Here is a 19,020-nt window from a genome sequence, read left to right on the forward strand (position 1 = left end):
TAAGCTTCCCACTCCCCCACTCCATCTGAGTAAGGTCCTAGGCTCTCATACCTTAAGACTTGGCTTCACTCTTCCCAATCTGTATCTAAGCTGTCTAATAATTGTAATTAAAAACTTTACAAGGTCATCAACACTTTTTCTTCAACACCATTGCTCCACTCTTAGTCCAGGGCCTCCCCACCTCATCTTTGGACCACTGCTAAAGCCTATAACCTGTCTGCCAATCTATCTGCCCATCAATTAGCAAGCACAAAAGGAGTGCCTGATGTGTGTAAGATGCCATTCTGATGGCTGTGGATGCTCAGATGGTGGTGTGCTGGAGAGCCTGTCATATGGGGTCTCAAGAGCTGCTTAGATGAGTCTCTTCCCAACTCCACATTCAGTCATGTCATATTATTAGCTGAAAATCAACAATGGTGGGACTATTTACAATATGAGAATTTTCAGACACTACAAATCAAGGCTCAGCTCCCCACTCAACAGAACCAGTTGTCAAACATTTACTGGTATATCACCAGAGATGACTAAGACCCGTCCCTCTTTCACGGAGACCATGATCTAGCTGGGGTAATCGGTGCACAGACTAGTCATATACTATAAAACACAGTGACATATGGGCACCAAGAGAGGCATGATCAAAGTACGATGGAGTAGAAAGGGGTACCAGAGAAAGCTTCATGGTTGGCCCAGGAGGTCAGGCAGGACACTGACAAGCAAAAATGATGGGAGGAGAATGAGATGCAGGTTGACAGAATGGAATAAGCAGGGGCTCAGTGACCAAATAAAGGTACAGTGTGGCAGGGAGTGGTAGATAAGGAGGTTGGGTAGGAGGATTGTAGAAAGCCTGGGTCCTAGCTGGACTCTGTGGGCAATGAGAAGAGAAGCCACTCAAGATTCGGGTTGAGGGTCACGTTGGTTTGCCTGGGCTGCTCCTCTAGAAATGCTGATGTGTTAAGACTCAGGATAAGTCCTCACATGCTTTGGTGATCACTTGCTTTGATACACTACTACATCAGGGTAGAGTTAAGTCATAATAGTCTCAGCTTCACTGGAGAAGAACCCAGCTCTGCAAGGAAGACAACATGAAACAGAAGCTTTCATCTTAAGATCATGAAGCCTAGAAATTACAAGGTAGTCAGCTTTTATACTGATAAACATTTTTATTCTAATATTATAGTTATAATTCAAGTACAATTTTCTTTGAAAAGTCAACTCTGTTAAAACAAAACTTGTTAAATATCTTTCATCAAACATAGGCATATTCTTTTCAATCCCCCACAGCAGTCAGAGCCATGTAGCAGAGTTAAGATTTTTTTTAAGCCTACTACATTTTGTTATTGCTAAAAAATCTGAATTAGTTGTCAAGGTTTCAGAGGCAGTCATTAATTAACTTTTGAAAGCTCTATCAGATACTCTGACATAAAATCATGAATCCAGGTATCGGTGTCTGGCAACGATGTGTCCACTAAGTAGACCACTACTTTCCGGTCCCAAGGGTTAGCATTTTCAATGACTGTCTGCACCAGTGCCACCAGAGGTTTCTTCTCCACATGATTTCGAAACACCATAGAAGCCTCCTCAGACCACTGGTTGCACTTCACTCCTAGGAGGAAGAGAGGAAGAAGAGGGAGCAGTGAGGAGTCAAAGGAGCTTTTCTTTGATCCATTATGATGGAAAATTATTTAGTCAATTCCAAAGTAACTTAAGCATCCCAGGTTTTAGACTTGCCTGAACCAAAAAACGGTTACTGAACAATCTTAAAACACTCCAGCTTATAGTTTTTCTACTCTGAATGGAGTCACTCTGGAAATCTTTAACTAAAAAACAAGTTTCATTTGAGACTTAACATTGTATTATAAAATGAGGTAATAATGACTACTGTACAACCCCCATAAAGTATATGCATATTTAAACTAACAGAATAAAATATCAATATCATATTAAATGACATTTCTTTCATTAAATTTTTTTTTTCTGATGGACCAAATATCATAAAAAAAGAAAAAAGAATTATTGTATGATTCATTTACAGTATAGTTATTTAAAATTATACACAGCATCGTGGGAAAAGCACTGAATTGAAAGTCAACAGACTCAGTTACTATTCCCAGCTTTTCCTCTATCGGGTGGCGTGGTCTTGGGCAAATCAGCTGATCTCTCAGGCCTCACCTATGATAAAAGAACCTGATTGGATCAGATCATGAGAAATCAAGTTAGAGAATTCTAAATTCGATTTTAAAACAAAACTGGGACAAGAAAGTATACATTGGCCGGGCACAGTGGCTCACACCTGTAATCCCAGCACTTTGGGAGGCCAAGGCGGGCAGATATCTTGAGCTCAGGAGTTCGAGACCAGCCTGGGCAACATAGCCCAGCCCTGTCTCTACAAAAAATACAAAAATTAGCTGGGTGTAATGGCCTGTGCCTATAGTCCCAGCTACTCAGGAGGCTAAGGGAGGAGGATCGCTTGAGCCTGGGAGGTCAGGGCTGCAGTGAGCCGTGACTGCATCACTGTACTCCATCCAGCCTGGGTGACAAAGTGAGACCCTGTCTCAAAAAATATATATATATATACACATATATATATACATATTTCAAGAAATACAATTAAAATTAAGTCCACATATACTGGATTACATAAACTGTAAATTATGCCCCAAAGTAATTAAGATATGGAAATTTCAGACATAATTTTGGAAGACTTGCTGTCTATATAGCAAATGGGCTAAATTATTTGATTATTTATTTCCCACAAGAGAAGCCTAGAAATTTCATTTTATCTGCAGCAGCCCTGACAATCTTTGAGCCATGTTATTTAAGAAGAAAAAAGGTAACCCACTGGTAAAGTAAAAGATGATTCCACAGTATGGCTCCCTTTCTTCTAGGATTCAGAAAATTTTGTGCATGGCCATGGTGCACTGATGCAAAGAATGCCCAGGTCAAGGCCAGATGTAATGAAGCAACAGCTCACTGGTGTTGTGGGAAGTCAGGAACCCCAAATGGAGGGACCAGCTGAAGCCATGGCAGAAGAACATAAATTGTGAAAATTTCATGGACATTTATTAGTTCCCCAAATTAATACTTTTATAATTTCTTACGCCTGTCTTTACTGCAATCTCTGAACATAAATTGTGAAGATTTCATGGACACTTATCACTTCCCCAATCAATACCCTTGTCATTTCCTATGCCTGTCTTTACTTTAATCTCTTAATCCCATCATCTTTGTAAGCTGAGGAGGATGTATGTCACCTCAGGACCCTGTGATGATTGCGTTAACTGCACAAATTGTTTGTAGAGCATGTGTGTTTGAACAATATGAAATCTGGGCACCTTGAAAAAAGAACAGGATAACAGCAATGTGCAGGGAACAAGAGAGATAACCTTAAACTCTGACTGCCAGTAAGCCAGGTGGAACAGAGCCATATTTCTCTTCTTTCAAAAGCAAATGGGAGAAATATCGCTGAATTCTTTTTCTCAGCAAGGAACATCCCTGAGAAAGAGAATGCGTCCCTGAGGGTAGGCCTCTGAAATGGCCGCTTTGGGTGCGGCCGTCTTTTATGGTCACTGCTGTAGGGATGAAATAAGCCCCAGTCTCCTGTAGTGCTCCCAGGCTTATTAGGACGAGGAAATTCCCACCTAATAAATTTTGGTCAGACCAGTTGTCTGCTCTCAAACCCTGTCTCCTGATAAGATGTTATCAATGACAATGTGTGCCTGAAACTTCATTAGCAATTTTAATTTCGCCCTGGTCCTGTGGTCCTGTGATCTCGCCCTGCCTCCATTTGCCTTGTGATATCTTATTACCTTGTGAAGCATGTGATCTCTGCGACCCACACCCTATTCGTACACTCCCTCCCCTTTTGAAAATCACTAATAGAAACTTGCTGATTTTACGGCTTAGGGGGCATCACGGAACTTGCGGACATGTGATGTCTCCCCTGGACACCCAGCTTTAAAATTTCTCTCTTTTGTACTCTGTCCCTTTATTTCTCAGACCAGCCGACACTTAGGGAAAATAGAAAAGAACCTACGTGAAATATTGGGGGTGAATTTTACCCGATATCTGGCTGAAATTTCCCCCAATACACTGGGAACCTTGAGAGGGTGGGCATCCAGTGATCCCATTTGTGAGCGGGTAAGGGGTAATCCCAAGGTCCCTGGAGAATCCTTAAAGCATTCCAGTTTAAACACTCAGGGCATTCCCATGGGTTCCACTTAGATTCCACAGAGCTCCTTTACATCTAGAGATATTCCTAAATATGTCAAACGGCTTGGCTAGGTGTGAACTAAGTCTACCAAAGTGATGACTCCAATGGCCATGTCACAACCAGTGACTTCCATGAAACTTCTAGTCTACCTCGCTTCTCTCTAGTGGATGCCTATGATGGCCCAAGAGAGACATACTCTCCGCCACATATAGTTTAATAGTTCCAGTTCATATGTTTTCAATTAATTATAAAATGGAGGTCCTCCCTTCAAAATGGATAATGTGATAGCCAGGAAGATTTTGTGACTTAGGAGCAAGTCAAAAGGAAGAAAGAAGGCTTGGCAGAGGTGAGCCTAGAAAAGGAACTGAGGACATGGATGGGACCCAACAGCAATGCTGTTTCAGATGTAAGTGTACAAAGAAACTTTCATGTATTTGGACTATGAGTTTTAGTTCACAAGGCAATTTCATATTCACTTTTTCATCTGATCCACATATTAGTTCAGTTACATAGACAGGATAGGAATTTACTGGTAATTTTATAAATAATCATGGGGTAGGTTTAGAAGTTAAATGACTTGAATCTCAGCCTTTTGACTTCAAAAACCACACTTCATGGAGAAGGAAGTATACAGTGAAGAAAGGCACACACTGAAGAGGCAGAGTGCTGAGTTTAAGGCTGTGGTGTGGGATCTTGGACAAGATATTTAACTTCACTAAGCTGCTATTCCCTGATGTGTATAATAGTTATAGTAACAGTACCTAAACCTCCTAGCATGGGGAGAGTTCAATGAAGTAAAGCAGTTGGTAGAACTTCTGCCTACCGATCTGGCATGTAAAGAGCTTAGAAGTTGCTACTGCCTCCTAATAAGAAACAAAAAGCTGAACAAACAGAAAATCAACAACTACTCCCAGGTCCATCAGAGAAGGAAGGTCACAGGGCAATTCACTGTCCCCAAAACCAGAGAGACAGACAGGAAGATACTGAGAGTCAAAGCGTACTAGAGCAGAAACCAATGAGCAGAGGCCTGGAAGCCAGAGGAGGGAAACCTAAACTGTAACTGACAAATTGCTGGGGGTACAGGTAAATAAGTCTGAGAGTTAAAAACTCCAGGGGAACCCAGTTATAGGGCCCTGCCTCCCACACTTTTGAGAGTTTTACCTCCAGAAGCACTACCTGGTACTCACAGTGAGTATCAGGGAAAAATCTCCTCATGCTTCCAGTTGGGGGAGGAGAAAAGGAACATTTTGAAATACACCAGAGCTTTCTGTTTTTCTTAACAAGCTCTGTCCTCAGAAGAAACTATTTTACTAGAGCCTGACCTGACAGGGTTTTATAGAGCTTAACCTTCCTGGGGGAAGGGAAATACCCAACTCCACTCCCCTCTAGCCATCCTGCTCCACCTAAGCTGGGGGGAAAGACCCCAAGGAGCACTGGTGAAGTTCCCAGTCCAGGGGCACAGGCTCAACAAAAGACTGAGACCTAATCATAGGACTACATAACATCCCTCACACCCCAGACACACATTGCTGCTGCTACATTACAAAAGCCTTATTTACCCAGATTTCCTTTTACCCAATGTATCATGTCCACCTTTCAACAAAGAACTACAAGTGATATGGAAGGAAAAAAACACAGTTTGAAGAGACTGAGCAAGCATCAGAATCAGAGTCAAATATGGCAGGAATGCTGGAAATAATCAGACCAGGAATTTAAAACAACTATGATTAATACGGTACCAGTGTTAATGGAAAAGCAGACAAAATTTAAGAACAGATGGATAATGGAAGTAGAAACACAGAAATTCTAAGAAACAATAAAACAGAAATGTGGGCTGGGTGTCGTGGCTCACACCTGTAATCCCAGCACTTTGGAGGCCAAGGTGGGAGGATCACCAAAGTGGGTGGATCACGAAGTCAGGAGTTCGAGACCAGTCTGGCCAACATGGTGAAAAAGCCTGTCTCTACTAAAAATACAAAAATTAGCCAGGTGTGGTGGTGCATGCCTGTAGTCCTAGCTACTCAGGAGGCTGAGGCAGAAGAATTGCTTGAACCTGGGAGGCGGAGGTTGCAGTGAGCTGAGATCGTGCCACTGCACTCCAGTGTGGGTGACAGAGCAAGACTCTGTCTCAAAAAAAAAAAAAAAAAGAAAAGAAAAGAAAAGAAATGCTAGAGGTCAGAGGTCAGAAACACTATAAAAGAAAATAAGAATGTCTTGGGCTTCTTAATAGATTAGACTTGGCTGAGGGAAGATCTCTGAGTTCAAGGATATGACAACAGAAACTTTCAAAACTGAAAAGCAAAGAGTAAAAGTACTGAAAAAAAAAAAACAGAACAAAAATCCAAGATCTATCAAAGGTTTAACAAATGCATAATAAGAATTCTAGAAGGAGAGAAAGGAACGGAAACATTTGAAACAATAATGACTGAGAATTTCTCCAAATTAATGTCACACACTAAATCATTGATCTAGGAAGCTCAGAGAACACCAAGCAAGATAAATGCCCCCGCCACCAAAATATATCTAGGCATATCACATTCAAACTTTAGAAAATCAAAGATGAACAAAAGTCTTGAAAGAGACCAGAAGAAAAAAACCACCTTATCCATAGAAGAACAAAGATAAGAATCTTTGTTCTGACTTCTCAGAGAAGCATCTGACTTTTCAGAAATCATGCAGCAAGAAGAGACTAGAGGGTTGAAAGGAAAAAACCCACCAGCTAAAGTTCTGTACCTTATGAAATTATCCTTCAAAAGTAAAGGAGAAATACAGACTCTCAGACAAACAAAAATTGGGAGAATTTGTTGCCAGCACACCTGCCTTGGAAGAAATATTAAAGAAGTTCTTCAGAGAAGGAAAATAATATAGGTCAGAAATTAATATCGACATAAAGAAAATCAGAGAATGAATAAGTGAAGGTAAAGTAAAACTTTTATATTTCTTTTTCTTAATTCATCTATTAGATAGGGTTTGTTCAAAATAATAGCAACAATGTATTTGATTCTGTATGCGTGTGTGTGTGTGCACGTGTGCACGTGTGCGTGTATGTGCTTATATGTAAGTGAAGTAAATGACTGCAATGATACAGGAGCCTGGAGGAAGGAATTAACATTATTTTGTTATTATACAGTACTTGCACTGTCTATGAAACAGTGCAATGTCACATGAAAGTAGACATGGATTAGTTCTAACCGTATATAGCAAACTCTAGAGCACCCACTAAGAAAAGGAAAAAATAGAGGTATAATTGAATCCTAAGAAAGGAGAGAAAGTGGCATTACTTAAAATGCTCAATTAAAATCACAAAAAGCAGAAAAAGAGTAATGGCAAAAATAAGAGCAAAGAACAAGGAAAACAAATAGAAAACAGTAACAAATATGGTAGATGTTAATCCAACTGTATTAATAATCACTTTCAATGTCAATAGTCTAAATACACCAATTAAAAGACAGAGATTGTCAGAGTAAATAAAAAAAAAAAGACTCAACCACATATTATCTACAAGACCACTTTAAATATAAAGACACATATAGAGTAAAAGTAAAGGGATGGAGAAAGATATACCACGTTAACACTAATTGAAAGAAAGCAGGAGTAGGTATATTCATTTCAGGCAAAGCAGACTTCAGTGCAAGGAAAGTTATCAGGGATAAAGAGGGGCATTACATAATGGTAGAGGGGTCAATTCTCCAAGACGACATACTAATCCTTAATGTACATGCATCTAATAACAGATCATCAAAATACATGAGGCAAAAATGGATAGATCTGCAAGGAGAAATGAAAAAAATCCACTCTGATAGGTAGAGATTTTAAAACCCCTTTATCAGAAATGGACAGATCCAGAAGGCATAAAAATAAGTAAGGACATAATTGAACTCAACAGCATCATAAGTCAACTGGATGTAATTAACATCTATAGAATACTTCATCTCAAAACAGCAGATTATACATTCTTCTCAAGCTCACATGGAACATTCATCAAGACGAACCACATTTTGGGAAATAAAACACACATTAACAATTTAAAAATAATACAATGTTTTCCCTCAGACCACAATGGAATTAAATTAGAAATCAGTAACAGAAAGATAGCTGGAAAATCCCCAAATACTTAAAGAGATTAAGCACAGTTCTAAATAACACATGGGTCAAAGGATACATTTCAAGAGAAATGAAAAAGTATTTTCAGCTGAATGAAAATATAGCACATCAAAACTTGTGGGATGCAGCCAAAGCTGTACTTAGAGGGAAACTTGTAGCACCGAATGCATATATTAAACAGGAAGAAAGCTCTAAAGTGACTGGTAGAGCGCCTAGCACACCATAAGTACCAATAACTCTTAGCCACAATGCTGGTGATGGGGATGATGGTACCATGCACTCATTCTTCACAGAGAAGCCTTCTTTGGGGAGTATAACTGTCACATTTAACAAAATGTGTTGTTAGGAAAACCTGAGCATTAGAAAGTGAAAACGAAAAAAAAAAAAAAAACCCATTAAATCTGAAGAAGAAGGTTTGAATCTAAACCAGACTAACTGGTGGCCATGCTACATGAAAGTGTTATTTTTGCTTTATATCCAATTACCATAGGATTTGCCTTTGAATTCTAGTAGGAAGACACAGAGAAGCTGGCAATATTTCAAAATAAGGCAATACACAGGCTTCCAATAAAAGCTGATCAATAAGTAAAAGAAGAACCTATATACACAATTTCTTTCATTGCTGACATCACATCACTTCTGTCACTGTGTTCCACATATGGGGCAAGGTGCTGAGGACTGTGAGCAGCAGCAAAGTGATCAGGGAGGCACCCCTCAACTCTTTGGGCCTCAAAAACCTCTGCTAACGCTACAAGGCCTCTGGGTTGAGCTTCATCCAGCTGTTCATGCTACATAATGGTAGGGTGCTCACAGGGGAGCCACCAACAGTTGTATTGCTTTCACAAAAGATAAAAGGGAAGTCTCATTAGACCACATTACAAGGAAGTGTCATTGTATGCCTGTTAAATTGGTTCCTCACATTTTAATGACAATCAAGAGGCTGATGTGAATGTGGTGAAATTGCTCCCTTGTATGCTGTTAGTTGTGCTGCAAACTGGAAACTCACTTGGTCATGAAAATGGTCATATATTCCATGACCCAGGAATGTTTTAAGATTGCATAATACTCTATTATGTAGATGTATTATAATTTATGCGATAATAATAAAGTATGATCCTCCTACTGGTTATTATAATAGGTTGTTTCCATTGTTTTTTGGTTCGTTTTAGCTAGTGTAAAGATGCAGGGTTTTTCTTGATATTACAATAAAAATGTTCATCAATAGGGAAGTATTGATTAGATAGAATTTTTGCACCCATTAAAAACAAATAGGAAAACCATAAAACCACCCAGAAAGTCATTAGAAAACAATACTAGATGAAGAAAAGCAGAATGCAGTATTATATCTGTACTAAGATCACAGCTTTAGAAATATACTCATGCTTGAAACCAGAGACAGAAGGAGTAGAGAAAAGAGAAACAGCAGATATAATGATAGAGCACGACTGTAAGAGATCATTAAAATTATTTCCATTATGGTTGCAATATTATTAGCACAAAAAAACAAAAACCCAACATACCTAAACTCAAGAGGCCAATGATTCAGTACTTGCTAAGTACCCAGGATAAAATGACAATATTGCATTGTTGTAGCATGAGTTCAGATTCCACAGAAATTACCTGCAAGTTGAGCTGTGACTGCTTGGAAGGGCAGCTTTCGGAACATGTCCACTAGGGGCTGTACTTTTCTTATGTTGACTAATTCGTGTTTGCCATAATCCAGCTCATACACAGATACCAGTCCATTGGTCAGGATTCCTTTTAAAAGCACCCTGTGCCACCTAGATGTACATTAAATTAAAAAGGAAGAGAAAACACATAAACTCAGTACCTGCTTTAAGGGCAAGAAATATTTTATGATAGAAAAATTAATGCAAATTATGTTTATCAAAATTTAAAACTGTATTTTCAAAAAAGTTTTAAAAGCATTTCCTGCTCCTTTTTCCAAAGCTTACTATTCTCTGCTTTGCCACTGTCTTATTTGATAGAATTTGCTCATTCAAGAGACTTTTATAAGCCCCTGGAGTTAGTGAAGGAAAGAGACATATAAACTGTCAACCATCATTAATTAGAAGAAACAAACGCCATGGAGCATGACCAGGACAAAGCCAGGGGATCCCTTCACTGAAGGAGGGTGGACAGAAGATGGCCACATGTTTGGATATGGTACATGCTTGGACGATGGAAAGAGAGAGGCAAGCAGGACCAGCTGGGGATGAAGAAATGCTTGAGAAGAAAAGCACAGAGGACTGGAGAGGGCATAGTGTTTTGGAGCAGAGCAAACCTTCCAGGAATGCGTGGAAGAATGGAAGAGAAGTCAGACTAGGAAGGCACGCTGGGGACAGATCAAATCAGTTTTGGACAAAAAAAGTTTGCAATTTTAATTATGACAAGGACATTAAAAAAAGAACAAAACACAAGATTCAACCCACCACCTAAAATAAAGAACCTGGAAAAGGTAGAGGAGTATGAGGGAAGTGGAGTATGGCTTCAGATCTGGAGCTCAAGGCACCAGAAGGAAATCCACAGGAATCTACTTACCCCTACTGAAGCTACATCAACATCATTAAAAAGAGAAAAACCCAGACTTCAAGGTTAATATATGAAAGATCACTTTAAAGTCCTATAGTCTCAAATACATGATTAAAAAGTATTACTGCATGAAGGAAAGGAAGATTGTTCCTAACAGCTGAAAGAAAGTGTCTATGGAGGTGGTCTCTGCTGCTAAATGGTGGAAATTGGCCTCTAGTTCAGGTGGCATGGTCAGTCATTCTCTGGAACAGGTTTGCCAGCCAGAAGCCAGAAGCCCACCAGAACAGCAAGCCCTGTACCACAATACACTGCTGGACTGGGGCTGGCTGGAATGGACTGTTTCTCCAGCCCATATACACCTAGTATAGGAAACCCATGCAGCTGCTATAGGATGAACTACAGAGAAACCCCGAAACAAAAAGGTCAGCTTTCAACACTGTAACTGGGGGCTTCTGAGGGAACTCCAGAAACTTTCAGACAGGCTCAAAGTACAGCAAGCAATACTCCATGAGTCCCAGAGACAATTGGGACACAGAAAGGATACATAGTATGTACATGAGTTTTGGGGGCCAAATAGACCTGAATTAGAGTCCCACCTGGGCTCTTCATTTAAGCTCTGAGCCTCAATCATCTCATGTTTAATATTTAATGTAAATTCACTTACAGAAATAATACATGGAAAGTGCCTGGGACATTACTTGGCTAATAATAGGCACTTGGCAAATGATAGTTATCATCATTATTATTAAAATGAAGACAAGCTACTATAAATAAGAACTTCAGATCAAACCGAAGAGAAATTTTCACAGGTGGAAACACTTTCGGTGTAGGTTGCTAATTTGTGTAAGCACAAAAGGAGGTAAAAACACTTGGTTTCCACCAACAGCGTCATCTTAAAATTGTACAGGGCAAATTGGTGGTGGTCTGTGTTTTTAGTCCATAAATAAGTGGTATAGGGCAGTGAAGAGAGAGTCCCAGAAAGCTGATGTGTTGTATTTCTATTTAGTTTTCAACTTTCAAAACTAATAGCTTAAGGGAAGACTTCAGTTTTGACTAGATTACTAAAATTCAGTACTGGCATCACCTGGAATTTGTTAACAACAGATTCTGGAGCTCCACCTGCAGAGATTCTGATTCAGAATGCCTGGGGTAAGGAAGAAGAATCTGCATTTTTAATAGGTTTTCCAAGTTGTTCTTATGCTGCGATAGATTTGGAAACCGCTGTAATAAAAATATGTATCTAAAATTTCTAAGTCTTAACTTACCATAGTTGGGAACAAAGTTTAGTAAATAGTCCTGAGTCTTAAGAAAGACAGAAGTTCTAAACATTTTATACTGATTCAGTTCATGAAGTTTTAAAAAAATCAGATTATCTGTTTTTATATACAAAACATCCCTTGATTATCTGGGGCAAATTAACTAAAGTCCAAGAGTCCTGGGGCAGAATGGTTCAAAGCCATGGAGGGCAGAGTGGGGAGTGCAAGGGCTCATATTGGAGCTCTCCAGTTGATGTGTTCTCCTTCCTACCCAACCCCTTTCCTCCAAGGAGGATCTCCTCACCTTTAATCATCAATCTGCCCCCCAGAACATTAGTTTGGTTTTTAACTGTGATTGAATTATCTTACAAAGAGCTCTGATTGAAGCAAACCTACACAAACTGAATTAAACCTATTTATGCTTGTGGTTATAAATAACACGACAGTAGAAATGGTTTTTTAGAGAAGAAAAGCTTATGACATACAAATTGTATGTTTTTCAAAATGAGAGCTTTTATACGCTTCACTGAGAGTTAAAAATTAGTTTTTTTCTCCCATGAAAATGACAAAACTTTATACATGCCTATGTTTGCTATCTTAAAGAATTAAAACATTTCATATAAAAAATAAGCAGTTTGACCTTTTAAACTGAGTTTTGGGGTGTGTGTGTGTGTGTGTGTGTGTTGGGGAGGGGTGACTGTTCTTTGTGTTCAGCATCGATAAATAAGCTTGTTCATTTCTCCTAAGCAAGCTGGCAAAGGAACAGGATGGGCATTGTGCCATTTCCCAGGGCTTCATGGCCTGAGTGGAGAGTGGACAGTGGGGTGTCTGGGCTTCACTTGGATGAAACCAGCACATCCTGCAGGGCTTTGGGGAGGAGGGTGTGGACCCATATGTGAAAATATTAGAAAAAACACTGAAGCGCTAAAGAAATGTAAGAGAAAGTATGTTCTCACAGCCCCAAGGCCAAAGAGTAGTGAAATAAGCATTGTTGCTCCTTATGAAAGATGGCACAGATGCCAGGATGCAGCTGACAACATAAAGCAAGAGTCTTGCCATCTTCCAACAAATGACTTTTCTTCTAGGAATCTATCCCGTAAATAAATAATCAGAAATGCAAAGATTTACATTCACTATTATTTATAATAGTGAAAAATACAGGAGAGAAAACCTTACATAACAAAATAGAATGGTAAGTAAATTATGATTTCATTGGGAAAAAGGAATTCTGTATATCATGATTAAAATAGCCATTATAAAGGTTCCTGAAGAAATTTTATCACATGGAAAAATGTTCATGACATAATGTTAGGTGAAAAAAGCAGGTACAAAATTATACATACTAATAATATACCAACTATATAAATATGCACATATAAAATTAGAGGAAATACATAAGTAGTTTAACAAGTGTTATGTGTGGGTGGTTGATTTTAATTTCTTATGCTTTTTTTATATTTTAAAATTTTTCCATAATATTTTTATTTTTAAAATAAAAAGTCATTAAATGAAAAAATCTGGTTATTTTCTGAATAAAAATATTCTTCTAATAGAAAAATAGAAAAAATATTTAAACATTCATTTTAGTTATATAATTGAGTTTTAACAGGAGTATGGCCAGTAGATTTTTTGATAAGTGACATCATTTTAAATACTAGAAAATCGGAAAAATTACTGTTTGTTTCACATTCAAAATTCCCATTAGTACAGTTCGAAGTCCCCCTGCCAAGATTAAGACTCTGGCATCATTTTACACATTTTTCTTAGGAGTAGAATAAAATGCTTTGTCCAAGGACCTACTTATTTTCCACTTTTGCAGCATACACTTGGTCTTTCTCCACTGCTATGTGGCGCTCTTCAGACACGCTGTAATATAGAATCATCTCTTCCATCAGAACTTCCAACTTATGTATCTCCTGCCAAGGCTGAATGACGAAGTAGCCTGGGTGACAGGCCACAGGCACATACACATCCATGTGTTCCCCTGGCTTTGATAAGTGGACAGGAGGTGGCAGTTCCTCTGTGGAGAAAGCGCTCGTATGGTCCACCATGGACTTTTTGATGACATCTGTGAGGTTCTTTCTGAAATTCTCTCCAGTGTTGCCCGACATGGGCATGTTGCCATTTTTGCTGTTGGGAGAGCCAGCTCCACTGGATATGGCACTCAAAAACACATCCTTCTGATGCTTCCACAAGTCTGCATTTGTAATCTGGCGATTAATACTGCGATGAGGATCAGGGAAGTTCTTAGGGGTAAATAAATAAACATGTGCGATCCCTCTGGTTTCATCCACTTTTGTAACCTTTGGAAAACACAAAAAACGATATAAGAAATACAAGTTCACATTAAATTTTGAGAGGCAGTGATAGTAACCTTAATCATTAAAACACAGTATTTTGCCAAAACCCTTGCTAAAATCCATTTTATTTAAGGAAAAATAAATTATCACAGCTTGGCAATGAATGGGCTCTGAAGTCAAAATAGTCTAGGAAACAGTGCAGCCTTATGGAAATAAAAAATTTACTAATCTTTAAAAAGTCTGAGAAAACTTTGTAACTTGCTATAGGTCATTATCATTGACAGAAAGGATTCTATATATCATGATTAAAATAGTTTAAATTAATGACATTTCGAAACACTTAAAGTAGAAATGATAAGTATGATGAACCCTGATATACTCATCACCCAGCATCAATAATAAAAAACAATCACAATGATGGCAAAATGATTTATGAGCATTCTGCTTAAGGCTGGTGTGTCCTCAAGACTGGGAAGGGAAGGAAAAAGCTCTGACAATCACCATATCTGTAAGCACCCCTCTTTCAAATTCCTTGTCTGGTCCTAGTATATGTCCTCACCCCTTTCCCCATCTCCAATTACATGGGAGGAGAGGGACCTGGGGAGAAAAAGAGGAAGCAAGCTCCACAGAACGGATCAAAATTAGTTTTACGCTTTTTGTCCAGGAGACCTTCTGACTACCTAACCATCTTTGCTCTTTCGGCCAGAGGGGTGTTTGTATGGAAATATCATACATTAATAATTGGGACTGTACTGCTGTGTGTCCCAAGGAGCTAGGTGACTGTTGGCTATTCTCATCAGCAACTCTGGTTTATCTTAGGAATGATAAAAATAAGATACTTCCAGCCACATTTATCTTTTACCAAATAGGGCTAGAAATGAAAGGCAGGAACACAGGTCTGCGGAGAGGGAGATAACAGCAAGGCAACCCATCTACAGTGATTTACTTAAAATTTCTTTTTTTTCCCAACAAGATGCCTCTATTACATTCATCCTCCGAAGTACTAATTAAATACTGACTGCGAATTCATTTTGAAATTTATAATACAGAAGTACAGTTTTAAAAATTAACAAAAAGTACTTTTACTGAGTAACCATCCAATATTCTGGCTTTAGGAGCTTAAAGAGTAGCTGAGAAAACAGTATTATCATCTGACAACTGAAGAATATGGAATAGTATATAATTAAGCATGTAATTGTACACTATAAACCCCAGAGGAATACAAAGACAGAAAAATCACTGCTAGCTAGAATAATTTAGAGGTCTTCATGAAGATATTTTTCAAGGACATTTCATTTTAAATGTTTATATAAAACAGTCATACAATTTCCATCAGTTAACAGAGAAAAACTATCTTCTTAAATTTGTATTCTTGGATATATGAGCAATGTTTTTGATTTAAAGATGCAAAAGTACAGAAAAACAAACAAGAGCTAGTGAAATAAGTACAGCAGATTAAATAAACTTTAGGAAAAAGAGGCTAAGAACCACAATTATAAACAAATGATTTGTTTATAATCTATTCTACTTTGTGAATAAAAAAGAAATAGAGGACTTATTTAAATGATCTTTAGAAACATTTATCAAGAGATCTGTGGTCCCTCTGTTGGGGACTTAATCCCTTATCATGAAGCAAAACAGAAGTGGAGAACCATCTCTTCTACATTAATAATGGGAAAAATTATAAGAAGGATTTAAAAATAATACTGGAGAGACAGGATAACTTCTTAAATAAGAATTAAACCATAAAATATCTTACAGCTACACATGTAGCCAATTTCCTGAATATAAAAAATGTGTTGGATGTGGAAGCATCCATTTTACAGTGAGATAAAATTCCTTCACAAAAACTAAATGAGCCCTGACAGCTGCCAGCTCCCTTTCTAAATGTATCAGGCCCAACAAGATAACTAACCTTAATGCTACAGTCCGAGCAATTCAAAACAGAATCTCTTAACCACAGCACTGCATCTGGTGTCCACATGCCAATAGATTGTGGAAGATCTGCTAAACAGCACTTGATGGCCTGAAAAGAAAATATGATGGAAAAGTGAACACACCATGTTAAAATACCTAGTTATGAGTAATGTTAATATTATTTTCCTACAAATCAAATGGTACCAAGATAGACAGCAAGCAACAACAGCTAATAACGACAATCACAGTTCCTGGTTTGAGCATCTGCTATGTTCCTAACTCTATTTATATAACTACTATTGTCTTTACTCCTTTATGAGCCAGGGCTTACCCCCAGCACTCCATATACTTCCCACCGTACAATACTTCTGCATGACAGGTGTTGCAGCCCCATTTCACAGATGGGGAAACGGACTCAGAAAGACTGTATAAGGTACCAAAGTTGCAAAGACAGGGTTGGGACTTTTATCAAGGTCTACCCTCTAGCTCAACTTAAAAAAAAAAAATCAATTGTCATTTGGAGGAAATCTGACTCCTGTTGCTTCATTCAGCATTTCCTGAGTACCTCGTGGGTACCAGGCACATTTGTTTGCTTTTTGAACAAGGCTGTAATGAGAACTAAGGAGGGTGAGAAAAACTGAAATCCACAGGTCCCTAAAAGCTTCATTTTCCCCAGTGCTTTTTAGCTCCTACCACCACTATACAAGCATCTGTAGAATGGCTACAACAGAGGCTAAAAAGTGAACTCAGGGATTTCCTTCAGCTTCAAGCAAACCCTCGAATCAATGGAAACAATTTTGTGAAGGGGATGAAACCCAGTTCCAGGATTCCTTTTCCTCTCTGAGCCCTTCCTGTCTTCCTGCCTTCCTCCCTCAGGAGCTTTAAGCCTTTCCTCGCTCTGCTGGCTGGATGTGGTACCTTTCTTGTTGGAGAGGAGGTCACTTAGAGCAGACAGCACACTTGAATATCTGCAGGGGCTGGGCAGGCAACGAGGGAGTGGGGCAGACCCGATGGGCCAGCAGAGGAGAAGGCCCCAAACTCCTAAGGAGCACTTCCCCACAAGAAGAGTGCTCAGCAGTCAGATTTTCCAATTTGTCAAGAGAGAAGCTAGAAGTAGGAATTTTTGTGTGAAATTTCCTAATTTTAAAATCCTGGCAACCAATTCACATTTTTAAAATACTGTAAGAGCCAAGAGCCAAAACTCAGTATTTAAGGGTTGGCTTTGGCTTACAGTCCATCAGTTTGGTACTCTGATTTAGACTCTTGGAGAGATGTTGTGAGCCAGAGGCTTGGGCTAGCTGGCTTTTAAAGTACTCCCAACCAACAGTCTTCCCATTTGTCAAATAATAAACCTACACAAGATTATGAAAAAAAAAAGTTTAGTGATTGTTAATGCCGTAGCATACAGGTGGTACTGTTGTGGACTTTCAGACAATCACAGCGGTGGGACAGATTCCCAACTGCCCTCCAGCCCAGGGGATCTTTTCTAGGTAAGCCTGGCCCTGCATGGCTGTTCCAACAAGAGGTATTATTAAGTCAGAGTAGCACTTAAAGGCCCATCAATTTCCAGAATTATGGCTGAACAATGGACAGTAAAAATGATTTTGAAAAAAGCTTCTCTGTAATAGTCACGGCTAGAAAAAGCAATGGTGATGGGAGGGAGAGACATGTCAAAAGCCATGCTAATTACGGACAATGTTTTATTTACTGAGTTTGATGGCAGAAGATGTCTTCTTGAAAATATTAGTAAATGGGCATCTTGAAGTTGTAGAATACCGCATTGTTTTATTTTTTAAAAGATATTAATTTCTGCACAAAATCCTCTATTTCTCCTAAAGGTAGTGAGTAGTTCTAAACAATTCAAAATATTCAAAATCCTTATCATCTGAACATTCATGAATAAAGAAAGGACCAGCTGAAGTTCATCTTTTAATTAAAATGTATGGTGGGGAAGTCACCGAGAAATGATTATGTCTAAACAGATTTCCAAAGAAAATGGTTACCTAAATAAACTAAAAACTCTAAAAATAAACATTTATACACAATATTCTGGAACTGTACATAAGTCAGTACTGGCATCTAATTATCAAAATGGAACCTGTAACTGGACAACACAGCTTAATGACTGGATGCTCTTGAAAACAAACATTTCTCAAACAACAGTATGTAAATATGACTGGTCTTCTTGTCTAAGTCAGCAATGTTTTACTTCTGAAAACCAGCAGACAACCACATTTGGACAATTTCCAATTTTCTTAAAAATTAATGAGATCAAAACTGAGAAGGCATCTTACAATAAGATTATGAACACATCCAAATCTGTTCCAGCAAATCTCCCAGGCTGGTAACATAGTACCTGAGGTGGTATTGCAATCATTTCTTGTAGAAACCGAGGTGGAATTTCCCTGAGCTCTGACACTTTTACAGATGTCACAGTGCCAGAGTCCAGGAACTGAACATCAAGAGCCCGGCTGCTGTGAACATTTGTGATCTGAAATGAGATAAGTGTTGGCTCATTTATTAGCATATTCAAAAGACCAAAATGCTTCTGTGCAATTACATTTTGTACAATCCTGAATGCATATTAAAAGGAACAGACTATCAGTGTTAAAATTTTCCCTGAATTTAAAATGTATTTATTTACTAAATATTATTATTATTATTATTTTGAGACAGAGTCTTGATCTGTCACCCAGGCTGG

At 38.5% G+C, this 19,020-nt stretch overlaps 1 protein-coding gene across 2 annotated transcripts in view; it reads right to left on the bottom strand.

Moving 5' to 3' along the window:
* Positions 1 to 1,140: 1,140 nt before the first annotated feature.
* Positions 1,141 to 19,020, bottom strand: part of TDRD7 (tudor domain containing 7) — an 84,004-nt gene continuing 66,124 nt past the window's right edge. For both annotated transcript variants that reach the window (XM_520135.7, XM_003312194.5), the window contains 5 exons: positions 18,676 to 18,810; positions 16,318 to 16,428; positions 13,903 to 14,405; positions 9,935 to 10,095; positions 1,141 to 1,603 (listed from right to left, as the gene is read on the bottom strand). In XM_520135.7, the coding sequence (XP_520135.1) occupies positions 1,383 to 1,603; positions 9,935 to 10,095; positions 13,903 to 14,405; positions 16,318 to 16,428; positions 18,676 to 18,810 (1,131 nt within the window). In that variant the 3' untranslated portion in view covers positions 1,141 to 1,382. The remainder of the gene's footprint in view (positions 1,604 to 9,934; positions 10,096 to 13,902; positions 14,406 to 16,317; positions 16,429 to 18,675; positions 18,811 to 19,020) is intronic.

Source organism: Pan troglodytes, chromosome 11 (assembly GCF_028858775.2).
Source record: "Pan troglodytes isolate AG18354 chromosome 11, NHGRI_mPanTro3-v2.0_pri, whole genome shotgun sequence".
Lineage (NCBI taxonomy): Eukaryota > Metazoa > Chordata > Mammalia > Primates > Hominidae > Pan > Pan troglodytes.